This window comes from Sarcophilus harrisii, chromosome 4 (genome assembly GCF_902635505.1).
Source record: "Sarcophilus harrisii chromosome 4, mSarHar1.11, whole genome shotgun sequence".
Taxonomy (NCBI): Eukaryota; Metazoa; Chordata; class Mammalia; order Dasyuromorphia; family Dasyuridae; genus Sarcophilus; species Sarcophilus harrisii.
In genome coordinates, this window is record NC_045429.1 from 419,789,930 (window position 1) to 419,806,590 (window position 16,661).

General features: G+C 37.3%; 1 protein-coding gene across 2 annotated transcripts in view; it reads left to right on the forward strand.

Annotated features, from left to right (window-relative positions):
* CD2 (CD2 molecule) overlaps positions 1 to 13,301 on the forward strand; it is a 45,319-nt gene extending 32,018 nt beyond the window's left edge. For both annotated transcript variants that reach the window (XM_023503502.2, XM_012549623.3), the window contains exon 5: positions 9,946 to 13,301. In XM_023503502.2, the coding sequence (XP_023359270.1) occupies positions 9,946 to 10,265 (320 nt within the window). In that variant the 3' untranslated portion in view covers positions 10,266 to 13,301. The remainder of the gene's footprint in view (positions 1 to 9,945) is intronic.
* Positions 13,302 to 16,661: the final 3,360 nt, after the last annotated feature.

Sequence of the window (16,661 nt, forward strand, 5' to 3'; positions counted from 1 at the left end):
ATACCCAGTAAGTATTTATTAAATATTTGTTGACTTGACTCCAAAGACCAATGATATAGCTTCAAAGCTAACTTGAAAAGAGAAATCATCCATCCTTTAAGGATCAGTAGAAGATTTCCTGATAACTCAATGATCCGTCCATGATATAATCAATGGACAAATAAGGGAAGGAAGATAGTTAATATAATTATAGTTAAAAGTCATAGTTAATATGGTCTCAGAAGGCAAGTATAACAGAAGTAATAAGGTATTCATATGTTAAGAAGGTGCTAGCATCTAGTGATATCTTTATGAAATGTGAACACCTTTCTATAATGGAATTAAAGGGAGTAATCATTGGATTTGGCTTTATAGGACTTTAGATAAATAAACACTGGATTAATTCAGAAGTTTTACATAGCAGAAGCTACCTATAGAGGAGACCATCATGGGTGGGTAGGGGGTAGAGATAACTTCCCCACCATCCCTTCATTAGCCATATAACTTGGATATTATATGGCATTCATCGAGCAGCTACTCAATGAGTAGGAGACACTGCTTCAAGATGCAGGCTATACAATCCAGAAATAGAGTTAATATTTTGAAGGAGGAAACAACTTCCAAGAGTAGGACCTTTAGCAGTAGAGAAGGGCTGTGGATTTAGAGAGCTTTGCTTGGCAATAAATAATGAGTTTTGGAGTACAGTAAAAGGGAAAGACCTTAGGAGCTTGATTATGTAGCCCATTTACCAGAGATACTGTACTTGGATGGAGGTATATAAAGACCCTAAGAAGAGAGAAACTCTCTCAGGCCCTTGCAATATCACAATTGTTTCCCACATGTTATATTGCTAATATATTCTAAGTGTCCCCCCACTTTTCCCATAGGCCTTGTGTATACACAAGAATATGTAAGGGAGAATGTGTTCCAGATTTATAAAGGACTTTTTTGGTAATTAATTAGTGTTCTTACTGCATCATATTAGTAAATGCCTTTGCTAGGAACTAATTGTGTCTATTGACTGACTGCTGATGGGAAGCTCACTGGTGGGGTTTTGAGCTATTAAAGTTTACCTACTTTTACTTTGAACCCCAAGTCTAATAGTTGACATTTTGGGAGGCGAATTGCAGAGAGAGTGACAAACATTTCTTAGGCACTTACTATGTGCTATGAAAATACAAATAAATATCAAGTAAGACAGTTTATACTAAAGAAACTTTCATTATACTAGAGGGGTAGCTGCCTTCTCAGGATATCTCTTCAGGTTGTCCCTTTCTTGACTTGCAACCAAATTTCCCACCAAGCCTCTCCACCCTGATCTCTTGATATCTTCACACAAATATATCTTCTTAATATATAATGCTATTCACTTCCCATTTTATCTATTCCTTTTTTTTTTTTTTTTTTTGGTTGACAGGGGAGCCAGAGGGTACAATAGATAGAGCATTGGGCTTGGAATCAAGAAGATTCATGTTTCTGAGTTCAAATTTGACTTCCAACACTGACTAGTTGTATGACCCTGGGCAAGTCATTCAACCCTGTATGCCTCAGTTACTCATCTGTAAAATGAGTTATAAAAAGATACTACAGTATCTTTGCCAAGAAAATCCTAAATGGGGTCAACAGAGTGTTGTTGGACACATATTAAAAATGACTGAGAATCATCATCATTTTTTTGTGGATAAAGTATGTCTTTTCAGACCCTTATGTCAGCCATAAGTCTCATTCTATCAAGTCTCAGTGACACTGATGAGGTTAAATATGCCTCCTTATGTTAGGTTTTCTAGTTTACTCTGCTTATTACTAATATGTTAGGCATTTGTGTGTAGACAGCTAAGGTTTTAGATTTTATTTTTAGCTTCTTTCTTGGTTTAATTCCTCTTAATGGGAATTTTTCTTTCCATTCTTTTTAATTTACAGCTGCTATTTTCTACGATCTCTAGCAGAGCACACACACACACACACACACACACACACACACACACATATATATATATATGTAAAGTTTTATCTCCTCTGTTAGGTTGTATTGAGAGACATGGTGTTTTAATTGAAGTGAGAATTCCTCTGTATTTTATCTTGATCATATGGTATATTGATCATAGGACATTCTATCTCAAGTCTTTGGGATATTATGTTTAATTTGGATTTGAAAGGCAGCTGGTGACACAGTGGATAGAGCACCAGACCTAGAGTCAAGAAGACTCAAGTTTAAATGCAAAAATCAAATGCATAAGTCATTTTGCAAATGCAAAAAGTTACAAACTGTGTAACTTTGGGCAAGTCAGTTAACTTCTTACCTCAGTTTTCCTCATCTGTTAAATGGGAATCATACCTGTACCTACCTCCCAGGGTTGTTATGAGGATCAAATGAGGATATTTATAAAGCACTTAACACAGTGTCTGACACATAGTAAGCACAATATAAAAATTATCTATTATCATCATCGTCATTACCACCATATTTTAGGAGGGATATGGACAATCAGAAGACAATTCGGGAAGAAGGCAACCAAAATGGTGATGTGAACTGGAGTCTATGTCATAAAAGGAACAAGTAAGAGAACTGAGGGGTATCTAGAAGAGAGCTAGATAGGGGAACAATGTTTGTCTTCAGGTATATGAACTGCAACCAAGTGAAGGAGGGACTAGACGTTTGGGTTTTTTTAGTCCTAGAAATCAGTACTAGGATCAGCAATGGGTGGTGGTTGTAGAAACGTGGCTTTCATATTAAGGTAAGATAAAACTTCCTGTTAATTAGAAATTAAAGTGGTATAGGCTGCTTCAGGAAATGTGGTATCTTCAAAGAAAGGGTAGATGACCTTTGGTGGGAGATGTTGTAGAAGAGCTAGAGCCCTCCCAGAGGCTTCCACCTCTTACCTTCCATAGTTCATAATCCTATAAATGTCTTTGGACTTTTAAGCCTGATTCAAGCAGACCCAGTTTGGCCATTTCTGACTCTTTCTGACTCCATTTGGAGTTTTCTGGACAAAAATACTGATTAATTTGTACCATTTCCTTTCCCATCTCATTTTACAAATGAGAAAAAAAATCTCTTGCCCAGGACCTCACCTCTAGTAAGTGTCTGAGGCTGCATTTGAAGTGATGAAGGTGAATCTTCCTGATTCCAGATCCATCCACTGCATCACCTGGATAGATCCAAAGAAAGGTGATCCTGGTGCAGCTAAATGGCACAGTAAATAGAGCACTCCCTGGGGTCAGGAGGATCTGAGTTCAAATTCGAACTCAGACACTTAATACTTGCTAACTGTGTGATCCTGGACAGGTCACTTAACCCCACTTGCCTTTCATTAAAGGAATAATGAATGAATGAACAAATAAAAAAAATCTACTTTAATAATATTTAGCATTCATATATAGCTTTTAAGTTTTGTAAAGCACTATGTATCTATTATCTCATTTTGTCCTCACAACTATGGGAAATAACTACTGTTGTTACTGTCATTTACAGATGAGGAAGTTGAGACAGAGGTTGTATGATTTTTCTGGGAATGTATAGCTAGTAAGCTTCTGAAGTCACATTTGAATTCAGGTCTTCCAGGTTTGATGTTCTAACCCATTGTGGCCACCCAGCTGTGTAGCTAGATTTCTTAGGTTTTTCTCAGACAAGATCCAACCTCTAAAGGAACTTCCCAATGGCTACCAGAGCAAAACTTGCATTCGCTATGTGGTTTAGAGCACATTGTCTTTGGGCAAACAAAATCTTGTGGTTAATTTTTACCTAGAACTGACTAGTTGTGGGTAGAATATTTCTACACATTTTACGTATTGTGATAAATGCCTTAAAATGTAGGGAGTAGAAACAGGGAAGAGGGAGCAAAGAGCAATATACAAAATAATTTTCAGTCTCTAGATAATATAAACTTAATTATATTAGCTTCATTTCTTGAGATGGCTAAGGGGAGTAAAAGATAACTCATCTCTATTTTGCTCTGGGATTTATAAAACCCTTTCTCACAAAAAACTCTAAGATAGGGATTATAAGTATTATTATTCTAATTTTGCAAATTAAGAAACCAAGGTCACCCAGCTAAAATTAGTGTCAAGAGTCAGGACTTTGACTTTGACTCTGACTCCCAAGTTCAGCACTTTTGCCACACTGCCTCTAAAATTCTACTGGATTCAGGGAAAATTAAAGAAATGGATGATGGAATAGAAAATAAAAATTCTAAGAGGAGGATGAGGGAATTGAGATAATTTGTACTAGGTAAAAATGATGACATTTGCTTTTAAAGTATAACAAAAGAGGGTAGCTAGATGGCCCAGTGGATAGAGCACCAGCCCTGGAGTCAGGTGGACCTGAGTTTAAATTTGGCCTTCGATATTTACTAGTTATGTGATCCTGGGCAAGTCATTTAACCCTAATTGCCTACCCCCCAAAATTTTTTAAAACATAAAAGGAAGCCTTTTTAAGATTGGGTTCAGAGGAGAGGTGAACCCACTATGGTGGAATAAAGGAAAGACATATCAGAACACATCCTGAAAGGATGATTATAAAATACTATCAAGACTTCATCAAGAAGAAATAAATAAAACAAAATAAAATAAAACAAAACAAAAAAGATTTCAACAAGAACAGATAGTGTCTGACCAAAAAAACCTTATTTTTTTTGACAGTTATTAATTGGTATCCCAAGAGATTCCCTAGATATATTTTACCTTTATTGTCACAGTCATTTTTTAATTGTAACTCCATTTGCGGTTTCTTGGCAAAGATACTAGAATGGTTTGCCATTTCCTTCTCCAGTTCATTTTACAGATGAGGAAACTAAGGCAAACTAGTCACTTGCTTAGTGTCACAGATAGTAAGTGTCTGGAGTCAGATTTGAACTCACAAAAGTTAGTTTTCCTAATTCCAGCTGTTGCCACCTTGTTGCTCATAGTTCACCTAAATTTTAATAAAGAGTTTGATAAAGAATCTTGTGCTATTTTGTGGGAAAGACTAGGTAATAACACCATCCAATGGATTCTAATTCTCAGAGAGGCCAGGAACAAAGAACAGCTGCTGACAATTTGGCAGCAGGTCTCCATGTGAATGCCAAAGGGCTCTGCCCTTGACCTCGTGCTGCCTTCAATTCTGTTAATGATTATGGCAAGATTATCAGATTTTTCAGATGACACAAAACCGGGAAGAACGGTAAACATGCTGAATGATGGGTCCAGCATCCATAAAAACCTTAATTGGCTACAGCATTGGACTGAATATGAAATTCAATAAGAGTAAATGCTAAGGCTTATTTTTTTTTTAGAAAAAAATCATTTTTTGCATGTATAATATGGGGGAGGAATGATTAGACAGCACTTTATCTGAAAAAATATCAGGGGGTTTTATGGACTGCAGATTCAATATGAGTCAGGACTGTGATGTGGCAACCAAAAAAAATGCAATCTGGGGACATATAGGTAGAGTCACAGTTTCTAGGAACAAGGTGATGAGAGCTCCCTAATAACTTGACCACACCTAGAATATTGTACCTAATTATGCGTGTGCAATTTAGGAAGGACATTGATAAGCTAGAGGGCTTACCGAGAAGCACAAGTCTCAACTCCCCCCCACCTGAAGATTGGTTGAAGCAACTGGAGGTTCCTAACCTTCTGAAATGAAATATGATTATTGTGTTCAAAGATTTGAGGAGCTATCATTCAATTTATTCTAAGAGGGAGGAACCAGGTACAATGGATGGAAAATTTCAGTAAAGCCGATTTAGGTTTAATGTCAGGAGAAAGCTACATCACCATTTTGTTGTTCAGTCATTTTTTTCAGTCACATCTAACCCTTTGTGACTCCGTTTGGGGTTTTGTTTGGGTTTTTTGCCAGAGATACTGGAGTGGTTTGCCATTTCCTTCTCCAGCTCATTTTACAGATGGGGAAACTGAGGCAAATAGAATTAAGTAATTTGTCCAGGGTCACACAGTAAATGTCTGTAGTAGATTTTAAACTAAGATCCTACTCCAGGACCAGCGTTCTATCAGCTGTACCACCTAGCTGTCCAAAAAGTCAAGTAGATATTTGAATCTGAAAATCTTGAAGAGAACTACTGAGGCTTATTGTATGGTGAGATGGTAACATGTCAGACCATACTTTAGAAAGATAACTTTGATAGCTGATGGAAGATGGCAGAAAGACCAATGGGTGGACTCTGGGAGGTGACGGGGACTCTCATCACAATGTTTGCTGTGTGAGTTGAGACAGGGACACATAGGAGGCATGTAGTACATGTAGAAATGACAAGACTTGGCAACAGATATGATACGTGGGACGAGTGTAAATGGGGAATCAAGGATGATGATTGTGGTTCCGGGCCAGGCCGACTGGGAGGAAGACAATGCCTTTGAAAATAATAGGGAAGTCAGCTTTTGGGATAAGAACTTACTGTTTGATAAAAATTGCTGGGAAAATTGGAAACTAATATGGCAGAAACTAGGCATTGATCCATACTTAACGCCGTATACCAAGATAAGGTCAAAATGGGGTCATGACCTAGGCATAAAGAATGAAATTATTAATAAATTAGAGGAACATAGGAAAGTTTACCTCTCAGACCTGTGGAAGGGAAGGTCTTTATGACAAAGCAGAACTAGAGATCATTACTGATCACAAAATAGAAAATTTCGATTATACCAAACTGAAAAGTTTTTGTACAAACAAAACTAATGCAGACAAGATTAGAAGGGAAGCAATAAACTGGGAAAATATTTTTACAGTCAAAGGTTCTGATAAAGGCCTCATTTCCAAAATATATAGAGAATTAACTCTAATTTATAAAAAATCAAGCCATTCTCCAATTGAAAAATGGTCAAAGGATATGAACAGACAATTCTCAGACGAAGAAATTGAAACTATTTCTAGTCATATGAAAAGATGCTCCAAGTCATTATTAATCAGAGAAATGCAAATTAAGACAACTCTAAGATACCACTACACACCTGTCAGATTGGCTAAGATGACAGGAAAAATAATGATGATTGTTGGAGGGATGTGGGAAAACTGGGACATTGATTCATTGTTGGTGGAGTTGTGAACGAATCCAACCATTTTGGAGAGTAGTTTGGAACTATGCTCAAAAGTTATCAAACTGTGCATACCCTTTGATCCAGCAGTGTTACTACTGGGATTATATCCCAAAGAGATTATAAAGAAGGAAAGGGACCTGTATGTGCACGAATGTTTGTGGCAGCCCTTTGTAGTGGCTAGAAACTGGAAACTGAATGGATGTCCATCAGTTGGAGAATGGCTGAATAAATTGTGGTATATGAAAATTATAGAATATTACTGTTCTGTAAGAAATGACCAACAGGATGATTTCAGAAAGGCCTGAGAGACTTACACGAACTGATGCTGAGTGAAATGAGCAGGACCAGGAGATCATTATATACTTCAACAACAATACTAGATGATGACCAGTTCTGATGGATCAGGCCATCCTCAGCAACGAGATCAACCAAATCATTTCTAATGGAGCAGTAATGAACTGAACTAGCTATGCCCAGAAAAGAACTCTGGGAGATGACTAAAAACCATTACATTGAATTCCCAATCCCTATATTTATGCACACCTGCATTTTGATTTCCTTCACAAGCTAATTGTACAATAATTCAGAGTCTGATTCTTTTGTACAGCAAAATAACGTTTTGGTCATGTATACTTATTATGTATCTAAGTTATATTTTAATATATTTAACATCTACTGGTCATCCTGCCATTTAGGGAGGGGTGGGGGTAAGAGGTGAAAAATTGGAACAAGAGGTTTGGCAATCGTTAATGCTGTAAAGTTACCCATGTATATATCCTGTAAATAAAAGGCTATTAAATTAAAAAAAAAAAAAAAAAAAAAGAAAATAATAGGGAAGTTTGGAAGAGAGGAGGATTTTGATGGGAGAAGACGAATGAATTCTGATTTGTATATGTTGAGTTGGAGATGGCTAACGGACATCCATCCAGCTCTGTTGTACAACTGATTAGTTGAATGGATCCCAGAAGAGAAGACTAGATATAAGGATTTGGGAAATTTTATAGAGAAGATAATCAAATTCATGAAAGCTGATGAGACAGATTTTGGGAGGTACCGCTATCTGGTACTGACATGGATATGATAAACCTTAATCTTCAATCTCTATAGGCACAGAGGACAAGATGGCCACAGTAGTAGTTTCCTCTGACAGTCACCAGATTTCTGTCATGGATTTTACTTGTTATTCCTGAAATCATACTAGAAGCTTAGGAGTCTTCTTACTCCAAGGAAGAGAGGGGAAAGTTGTAATGGGCTGAGGTTTGAGTTGATGCACTGAGGTCCCAAGTATGTGAGGCTAAATAGTAATTGGGCTATACTCTATTAATATACATGATTGGATAAAGAATGGTCCCTGCCTACTCTCCGTGCAAGTCCTGATGTATTGTATAGGAAATGACGATTTGGGTGGGTGGAGGCAGAGAGAGACAGGAAGAGAACCTGGGAGAGATTGGGCTGGGTTCCATACTCCTAGCTGCTGGTGGTGTGGCTGCTGGTCTAGCTAGCTTCTTGACTCAGCTGCACACATTGCTATCGCCGATTCCCTTCCACCTCTGATCTTTCTTCACTGAGAATAAAGACTGACGATTTTCCCCTAACCTGAATTCCTGACTCCGGCTGATTTTAAAACGTAATCTTCACAGAAAGTACCTCAGAACTTAAATAATTTGTGACCTTCTGAGGACTAAGTGAAGAGAAAAATTTTATGAACTGGAATAGCAAGGTAGCACAGTAGATAGAGTCCTAAAATCAGGAGCACCTGAGTTCAGATCCCGCCTCTCATGTTTGACACTTAACTGACTGTGTGATCCTGGTCAAGCCATCTTACTCCAATGGCATGCAAAAAACCCACAAACAAAAATTTTATGAGCTAATCAAAAATACCCTTAACAAACAAACACACTCCAACCTGGGGCATGTTATAGAATGGAGTTTGTTAAAAGGCCAATTTGTCCCTCAGCTTCCTCATAAAAAATAAATATAATGAAAATATATATTGAAATGAAATATATATGATGAAAAAAATTAAACTTGATTATCTCTAACACTTCCTGCTGCTCTCAAATCATAAAATCCTATTTTATTTTAAATAAGGGATTCTTTTTGTGTGTGTGTCATAGACCCTTTTGGTATTCTCCTAAAACCAAAAAACCCTTTTCAGAATAATGTTTCTGCTTTTATTTTTTAAAATCTCACTGATAGCTAATTTCCCCCAATAACATGTAAAAACAATTATTTTAAAATTCTTTTCTTTCCTGTAAATTCTTAATTCCAAATTCTCTTCTCCCTCCCCTTACAAAGAAAGGTAATTTGACATAGGTTATTCATGAATAATCATGCAAAACACATTTCCATGTAAGTCATTCTGTGAAAGAAAACACAGACCAAGAAAAATTTCCAAGAATAACAAAAAAAAAAAGTAAAGAAAAAATATCTTTGATCTGCATTCAGGTTCTACCAGTTCTTTCTCTGGAGATGGATAGCATTTTTCATCATTAGGTCCTACAGAATTGTCTTGAATCATTGTATTGCTGAGAATAGTTAAGTTATTCATTGTAGATCATCAAACAGTATTGCCATTACTGGGTACAATGTTCTGGTTTTGTTCATTTTATTTTGTTTCAGTTCATGTAAATCTTTCCATATTTTTCTGAAAGCATCCTACTCATCAGAATGACGTTTTTGAATGCATAAAATAAAATACATAGAATTAGGAAGAAAAACAATTACATTTAAATGCGGTCATCAGAATAATTCTAGGCTACGAACCCTGACTCTGGGAAGTCTAATAGCATAGTCCCTAGAAACAGCATCATAACAATTTTCCATTGTAGTTCTCCTACTTGCATCCTTCGGGGCTTTATATTATATCACATTTGTTCCACATTTATTCTATTTCTTTAAAAGCTTGACATTTTTTTTTTCCTATTACAGATCAAAATGTTGAGATGAACATCTCAAGAGTAAAAGTGGAAGGGAGAGGACAAAAGCTTCCTCAGAGTCCAGGTCACCATCTACAACCACATGGTGGTCGCCATCCTCAACAACCAGGTGGTCACCGTCCCCAGGCTCCTGGTTACCATCCCCAGGGCCCTGGTCACCGTCTCCAGGTACCTGGTCATAGCCCCGCAGTACCTGGTCATCGTCCTCAGCCACAGCAGAAAAGATCTCCAAAAGTCAAGCAGCAAACTGGCCCTCCCTTGCCCAGACCTCGGAATCAGCAGAAGCCTTCTCATCAGGAAAAGGAAAAATAATTATTTCTCCTGATGGAAATGTCTCTTTGCCCCACCTTTGAACAGAAAAAAAGATCCTTCCAAATAAACAATACTGCAAAAGTTATCCTATTCATGGTGCAAATTCCTATGAGAGTTTTCTACTATTGGGCTACTCCTTTTTCTAAGTATCACTGGTCATGAACCACAGGTGGGGACTTATCTACTCTTTTGAAAGGGAGAGAGAAAAAAATATGAAATGATGGAAACCGAAGTAATCGAAGACTTGTTGATCTGGCCGAGTAACGTGGCCTGATGACAGGACTACTTTGATGTCAAAGAGGAAAAAGCAGTTGATGTTGCAACCATTAAGAGGATGGATCCTGACATCATTGAAATGGACATAGAAAGGACCCCAGGATGACCAATAAGCGGTTCTTGCCCTTGACAAGAGAATTCCTTGATGTTTTCTTGTTCGATCCAACAAGTAAGATACTTTGCTAGGCACTAGTTTGACAAAAAATAAACTACAAAATGCTCTTTGTTCTTTAAGAACTTAGATTCTTTGGGGTTAATACAACACATAGACAAGTTAGTACATGGTCATTTGAGGAGAAAGGAAAAGGAAGAGAAAACCAAGTAAGGTGGGGTTCTATGTTATGGATTCTTTTGATAGTTTGGGGCAGCCTATGGACCCTTCAGAATGATGTTTTTAAATGAATGAGATAAAGAGAGATGTAAAAGGAAGCAGTGATGTTGAAATGGTTATTAACACTTCAAAAATGTTCATAGACCCCAAGTTACAAATCCTTGAACTAAAGTTATCAAAAAAATACTTCTCCTAAGAAATAGTACAGAAACTAAGCCTTGAAGGAAGGTAGAGAATAATGGATATTGCTTTAAAAAAAAAAGCTTTCATACACCATGCAGATGTTGTGAATACATATAACTAAATGAGAAGAACCTCCTATTGAAGAGTTTGTGTTTATCTACTATTTTGTGAGAAAGAAATCATTGTTGTGACATTCTCAATCTGTTCTTTGTCAGACAGAGCCCAGCATTAAGATGTTAGAATAAAATCAAGACAGACCAGGTCTATATAACAGGAGAAGAAAACTGGTGTCCTAGTCTAATCAGTAGATCTATAATATTCCCCCTTTCTACCACACACACACATACACACACACATCCTGTGATATGAAACAGTAACGGGAGGTGTTGGCTTCCCAGCTTGGCTACATAGATAAACCACAGCATGCTAGGAGCAACATCACTTGGAGTTTAAATTTGGTTCCCCTGTGCTGTTAAGAGCTGCCCTGCACAAAAATTCTATAAAGTGGGAAATCATAGTTTTTTACAGGAACACAGACAAAAAAGTAGAAGGGAATTTGGAGGATGTCTAGCCCAACCCCCTCATTTTACTGATGAGGAAACTGAGGTCCAGAGAGATGAAATCACTTGCCCAAAGTCATACTAGTAGAAAACAGCAGGCCTTTGAAAGGACTTTGGTACCATAAGGGATCTTAAAGGCCACCTGGTCCAACTGTCTCATTTTGCAGGTGAAGAAACCAAGCCTGAGACAGTAGGATTCATCTAGAGCTCCATAGACAGTAACCAGCACAGCTGACGATCAAACCTAGGTCTGCTGGTTCCAAATGCAGTAATGTTTTCATTGTACCACTGGTTTTTTGTGAACTAATTCAAGTCCATTCAGCAGCAAGAAGCTAATTAGACAGCAGAAGAGATGAGAACGAATTTGGTTCCATCAAATAGCCTTAATGGGTCATTGTCAAAAGCCTCCCTCTCTGTCTTCCCCACTCTAGCCAGGCCTGCAGAGAGCTTGGGGCTGACCCATGCCCTCTGCATGCCTTTGTTCACTCCCATATGGGACTTGATATTCAGGTACCCTGGATCAGGGAGGAGAGAAGAAACAGGAAAGAGCAAAAATCGTCAGTTAAAGTTCTAAAGTGGAGACAATAAAGTCAGTTCTTTGAAACAGCAGTGTGATATTTGTGGTCCCATCTCTCCCTGGGTTTCTCAGACTTGTTCAGCCTTGCCAGGAAACACTGAGGTCTAAACCACAAGCTCTCTGTGCACTTAAAACTTCCTGTAAGAGCCCTGGTATGTGTTGAGTGCTTTGCCCACTTGATACGAGTCTCCAATTTGAACATCTAGAGTCACTCATTAAAAAAGTTAAAACCCTACATTTATTCATTTGGAATGCAAAGACAAGAACCAACAAAATAACAACATTAAGCCAATCATCTGCTCAGCTGGATACAAGAAGACCCTAGATCCTCTCTCTTTCCTGCAAAGGAAGAATCCTCCCCCCTCCCCTGAGACCCAGATCAAACTCCACCTTCTTCAAGAAGTCTTCTGTAATCCATCAGCATGCAGAAATCTCTCTCTTTCTCAGAACACCTGGTTATCTACATACCTTTAGTGCCTGGCACATAGTCATTGCTTAATAAATGCTTGTTGATTAATTGATTCACTACTTCATATTATTTACCTTCCTTTCTGATCTTTCAAGCTAAACTGTAACTTCTCAAGGGATGAGACTATCATCTAGATTTGTATTGGCCCACATTGCCCAGCCCAATAAATCTAAATGTTTATTATTACGGATTTAAACCCATCAAACATCGTTCATATGAAATAAAAACTTTAATACATCATATCTGTCAGTTTTGAAGTCACAGCATACAGTAAATACTGAAAGTCACTGCCCCATTGGAGTTTGCTTTGCAAAGAGTCAACCACACCCAAGTATTTTTTTTAAAAAAAGATAATTTTTTTTTCACCCAAGTATTTTTAATTCTCTTCAAACCTCATCCACCTCAACAGACTAAAAAGATCTTTGGAAATAAGACTCATATTGATCTGAAGTTACTATCTCGTCTGCCTCCACTGTTTAACACAGTACAGTACTCAGTCCAAAATAAGTACTTAGTAAATGTGGGTGGCTATTGTAGACCCACTTATCCCATCTTATAGTCCAGTGATTACAATGCCAAATGAAAATAAATGGTTAGGGGCAGTTAGGTGGTGCAGTGGATAGAGAACCAGCCCTAAAGTCGGGAGGACCTGAGTTGAAATCTTAAAATGTCCTAGCTGTGTGACCCTGGGCAAGTCACTTAACCCCAATTGCTTTAGAAAAAAGAAAAAGAAAATGAATGGCCAGACTCTGCGTTTTTACCATGTTGATTGTGTAGTTCTGAAAGAAAAAAAAAATCTAAAATATCCAATACTGCTCTGGCAATGAAGCACAATTCAAATGAAGAGAGCCACATTTTGAAAATTTTTTATAATTCGTTGAGACTTGTCAGTCTGACTGCAAAGGCATGGAAGAACAAAAAGAGGCTTAGCTTCTACAATTTCCTGCCTGACTCTCCACCTTTTAAATTTCCATTCAGATCTTTCAGTTTTAATGTAGATCAGTTATTGTTCAGTCACTTTTCCAGTCATATCCAACTCTTTATGATCTCATTTGGGGTTTTCTTGGCAAAGATACTGGAGTAATTTGTCATTTCCTTCTCCAGCCCATGTTACAACTGAGGTAACTGAGGTAAATAAGCTCAAGTGACTTGCTCAGAGTCACACAACTAGTAAGTGCCTGAGGTCAGATTTGAACTCAGGAAGACTCCTCTATTTGGTTCCAGACCTTGATCCTCTATCCACTGTGCTATTAATTTAATGGCAATTTAATATTTGTAAATATGAAACCCAACACTTGAGTTCAAAAAAATCAGTTTCATATACAGGATGAAGGAGGCAAAGTTATTCAATGTTTATGAAAATACCTAAGGATATCAATGAACTGAAAATCAGTTTCAGTTATTGGTATTACATGACTAAAGCTAATCTGTACTTTGGCTACATGTGAAATAAATTCTATTTATCCCTCACATCCAGAATGAAGGATGTGATAGTTGCAGCCTTCTTATTGTTCCAGAACTAGTCCTGGCCTTGGGTAGACAAGCCATGTGTAAGAACTTTTTATGACAAGTTTTAGCATTAAGCCAGCCATAATTCAGATCCCATTATGCCCTGATTCACAACAAAAATGGGATTCCTGACACATACTCCAGTTTCCCAGTGACTAACTACCCATTGTATCTCTAGCGATCACCTCAATTGTCCCTGCTTGGACAGGGACTTAGTTTTGGATCTCGCACTTATTTTTGATCTTCATTAACAAAACTTTTGTTTTAGAAATATCTCTAGTCCAGCCACAATGACCTTCTTGCATAAGACACTCTGGCTCCCAGGTCTGGCAATTGTCCCTCAGTTTACCTGGACCTACCCCAGGTCTGGAATTTTCTCCTTTCTCTCCTCTAGAAATCTTCCATAATCTTTTTTTTTTAATTAAAGCTTTTTAATTTCAAAACATATGCATGGACAATTTTTCAACACTGACTCCTGCAAAACCGTGTGGTCCAAATTTCCCCCCCCCCCCCCCCCCCCCCCCGCCTTTCTCCTATTCCCTCCCCTAGATGACAAGCAATCCTATATATGTTAAATCCAATATATGCATGTATTTTATACAATTATCTTACCTGCACAAGAAAAATCAGATCAAAAAGGAAAGATTGAGAAAGAAAACAAAATGCAAGCAAACAGTAACAAAAAGAGTGAAAATGCCATGTTGTGATCCATCCTTAGTTCCCACAGTTCTATCTCTGGGTGTAGATGGCTCTCTTCATCACAAGATAATTGAAATTGGCCTGAATCATCTGATTGTTGAAGAGAGCCACGTCTATCAGAATTGATCATCGTCGTATAATCTTCTTGTTGTCATGTACAATGATCTCCTGGTTTAGCTCATTTCACTTAACATCACTTCGTGTAGGTCTCTCCAGGCCTCTCTGAAATCATCTTGCTGATCGTTTCTTATAGAACAATAATATTCTATAACATTCATATACTATAACTCATTCAGCTATTCTCCAACTGATGGGCAGCCACTCAGTTTCCAGTTTTTTGCCACTACAAAAAGAGCAGCCACAAACATTTTTGCACATGTGGGTCCCTTTCCCTCCTTTAAGATCTCTTTGGGATATAAGCCCAGTAGAAACACTGTTGGATTAAAAGAATGCACATTTTGATAGCCCTTTGGGCATAGTTCCAAATTACTCTCCAGCATTAATGGTTGAATCAATTCACAATTCCACCAACAGTGTATTAATGTCCCAGTTTCCCCATATTCCCTCCAACATTAGCCAATCTGAAATGTGTATAGTGGTACCTCAAAGTTGTATTAATTTGCATTTCTCTGTTCAATAGTGATTTAGAGCATCTTTTCATATGACTAAAAATGGTTTCAGTTTCTTCAACTGAAAATTGCCTGTTCATATCCTTTGACCATTTACCAATTGGAGAATGGCTTGAATTCTTATAAATTTGAGTCAATTCTCTATATATTTTAGAAATGAGGTCTTTATCAGAACCCTTGAATGTAAAAAATGTTTTCCCAGTTTATTGCTTCCTTTCTAATCTTGTCTGCATTAGTTTTGTTTATATAAAAACTTTTTACCTTAATATAATAAACATTACCTATTTTGTGTTCATTAATGGACTCTAGTTCTTCTTTAACCACAAATTCATTCCTTCTTCATAGATCTGAAAGGTAAACAATCCTTTGTTGTTTTTTTTTTTATTTGCTTATAATGTCTAAATTATTTTTGTGTGTAAATTGTGAACCCATTTCAACCTTATCTTGGTATAGGGTGTTAGGTGTGAATCAGTACCTAGTTTCTGCCATACTAGTTTCCAATTTTCCCAGAAGCTTTTGTCAAATCATGAGTTCTTATCCCAAAAGTTGGGGTCTTTGGGTTTGTCAAACACTAGATTTCTATAGTCATTGACTATTTTGTCCTGTGAATCTAACCTATTCCACTGATGGACTATTTCTTAGCCAGTACCAAATGGTTTTGATGAACACTGCTTTATAATGTAATTTTAAGTCTGGCACAGCTAGGCCTCCTTCACTGGCATTTTTTTCATTAATCCCCTTGAAATTCTTGACCTTTTGTATTTCCAGATGAACTTTGTTACTATTTTTTTCTAGCTCTGTAAAATAATTTTTTGAGAGTTTGATTGGTATGGCACTAAATAAGTAGATTAATTTAGGTAGTATTGTCATTTTTATTATATTTGCTCAGCCTACCTATGAGCACTTGATATTCTTCCTGTTGATTAGATCTGACTTTATTTGTGTGTAAAGTGTTTTGTAGTTGTGTTCATATAGCTGACTTTTCCTTGGCAGCACATAATCCTTAATCTTAATGCCTTCCAAGATTACGTCCAATTTATCTTGTATCTTTTTCATATGGCTGTTTTGCATGTTCTCTCCCCCATTAAACTGTGAACTCCAAAAAGCAGGAACTGTCTTTTGTCTTTCTTTGTATCTTCAGTGCTTAGCATAGTATCTGGAAT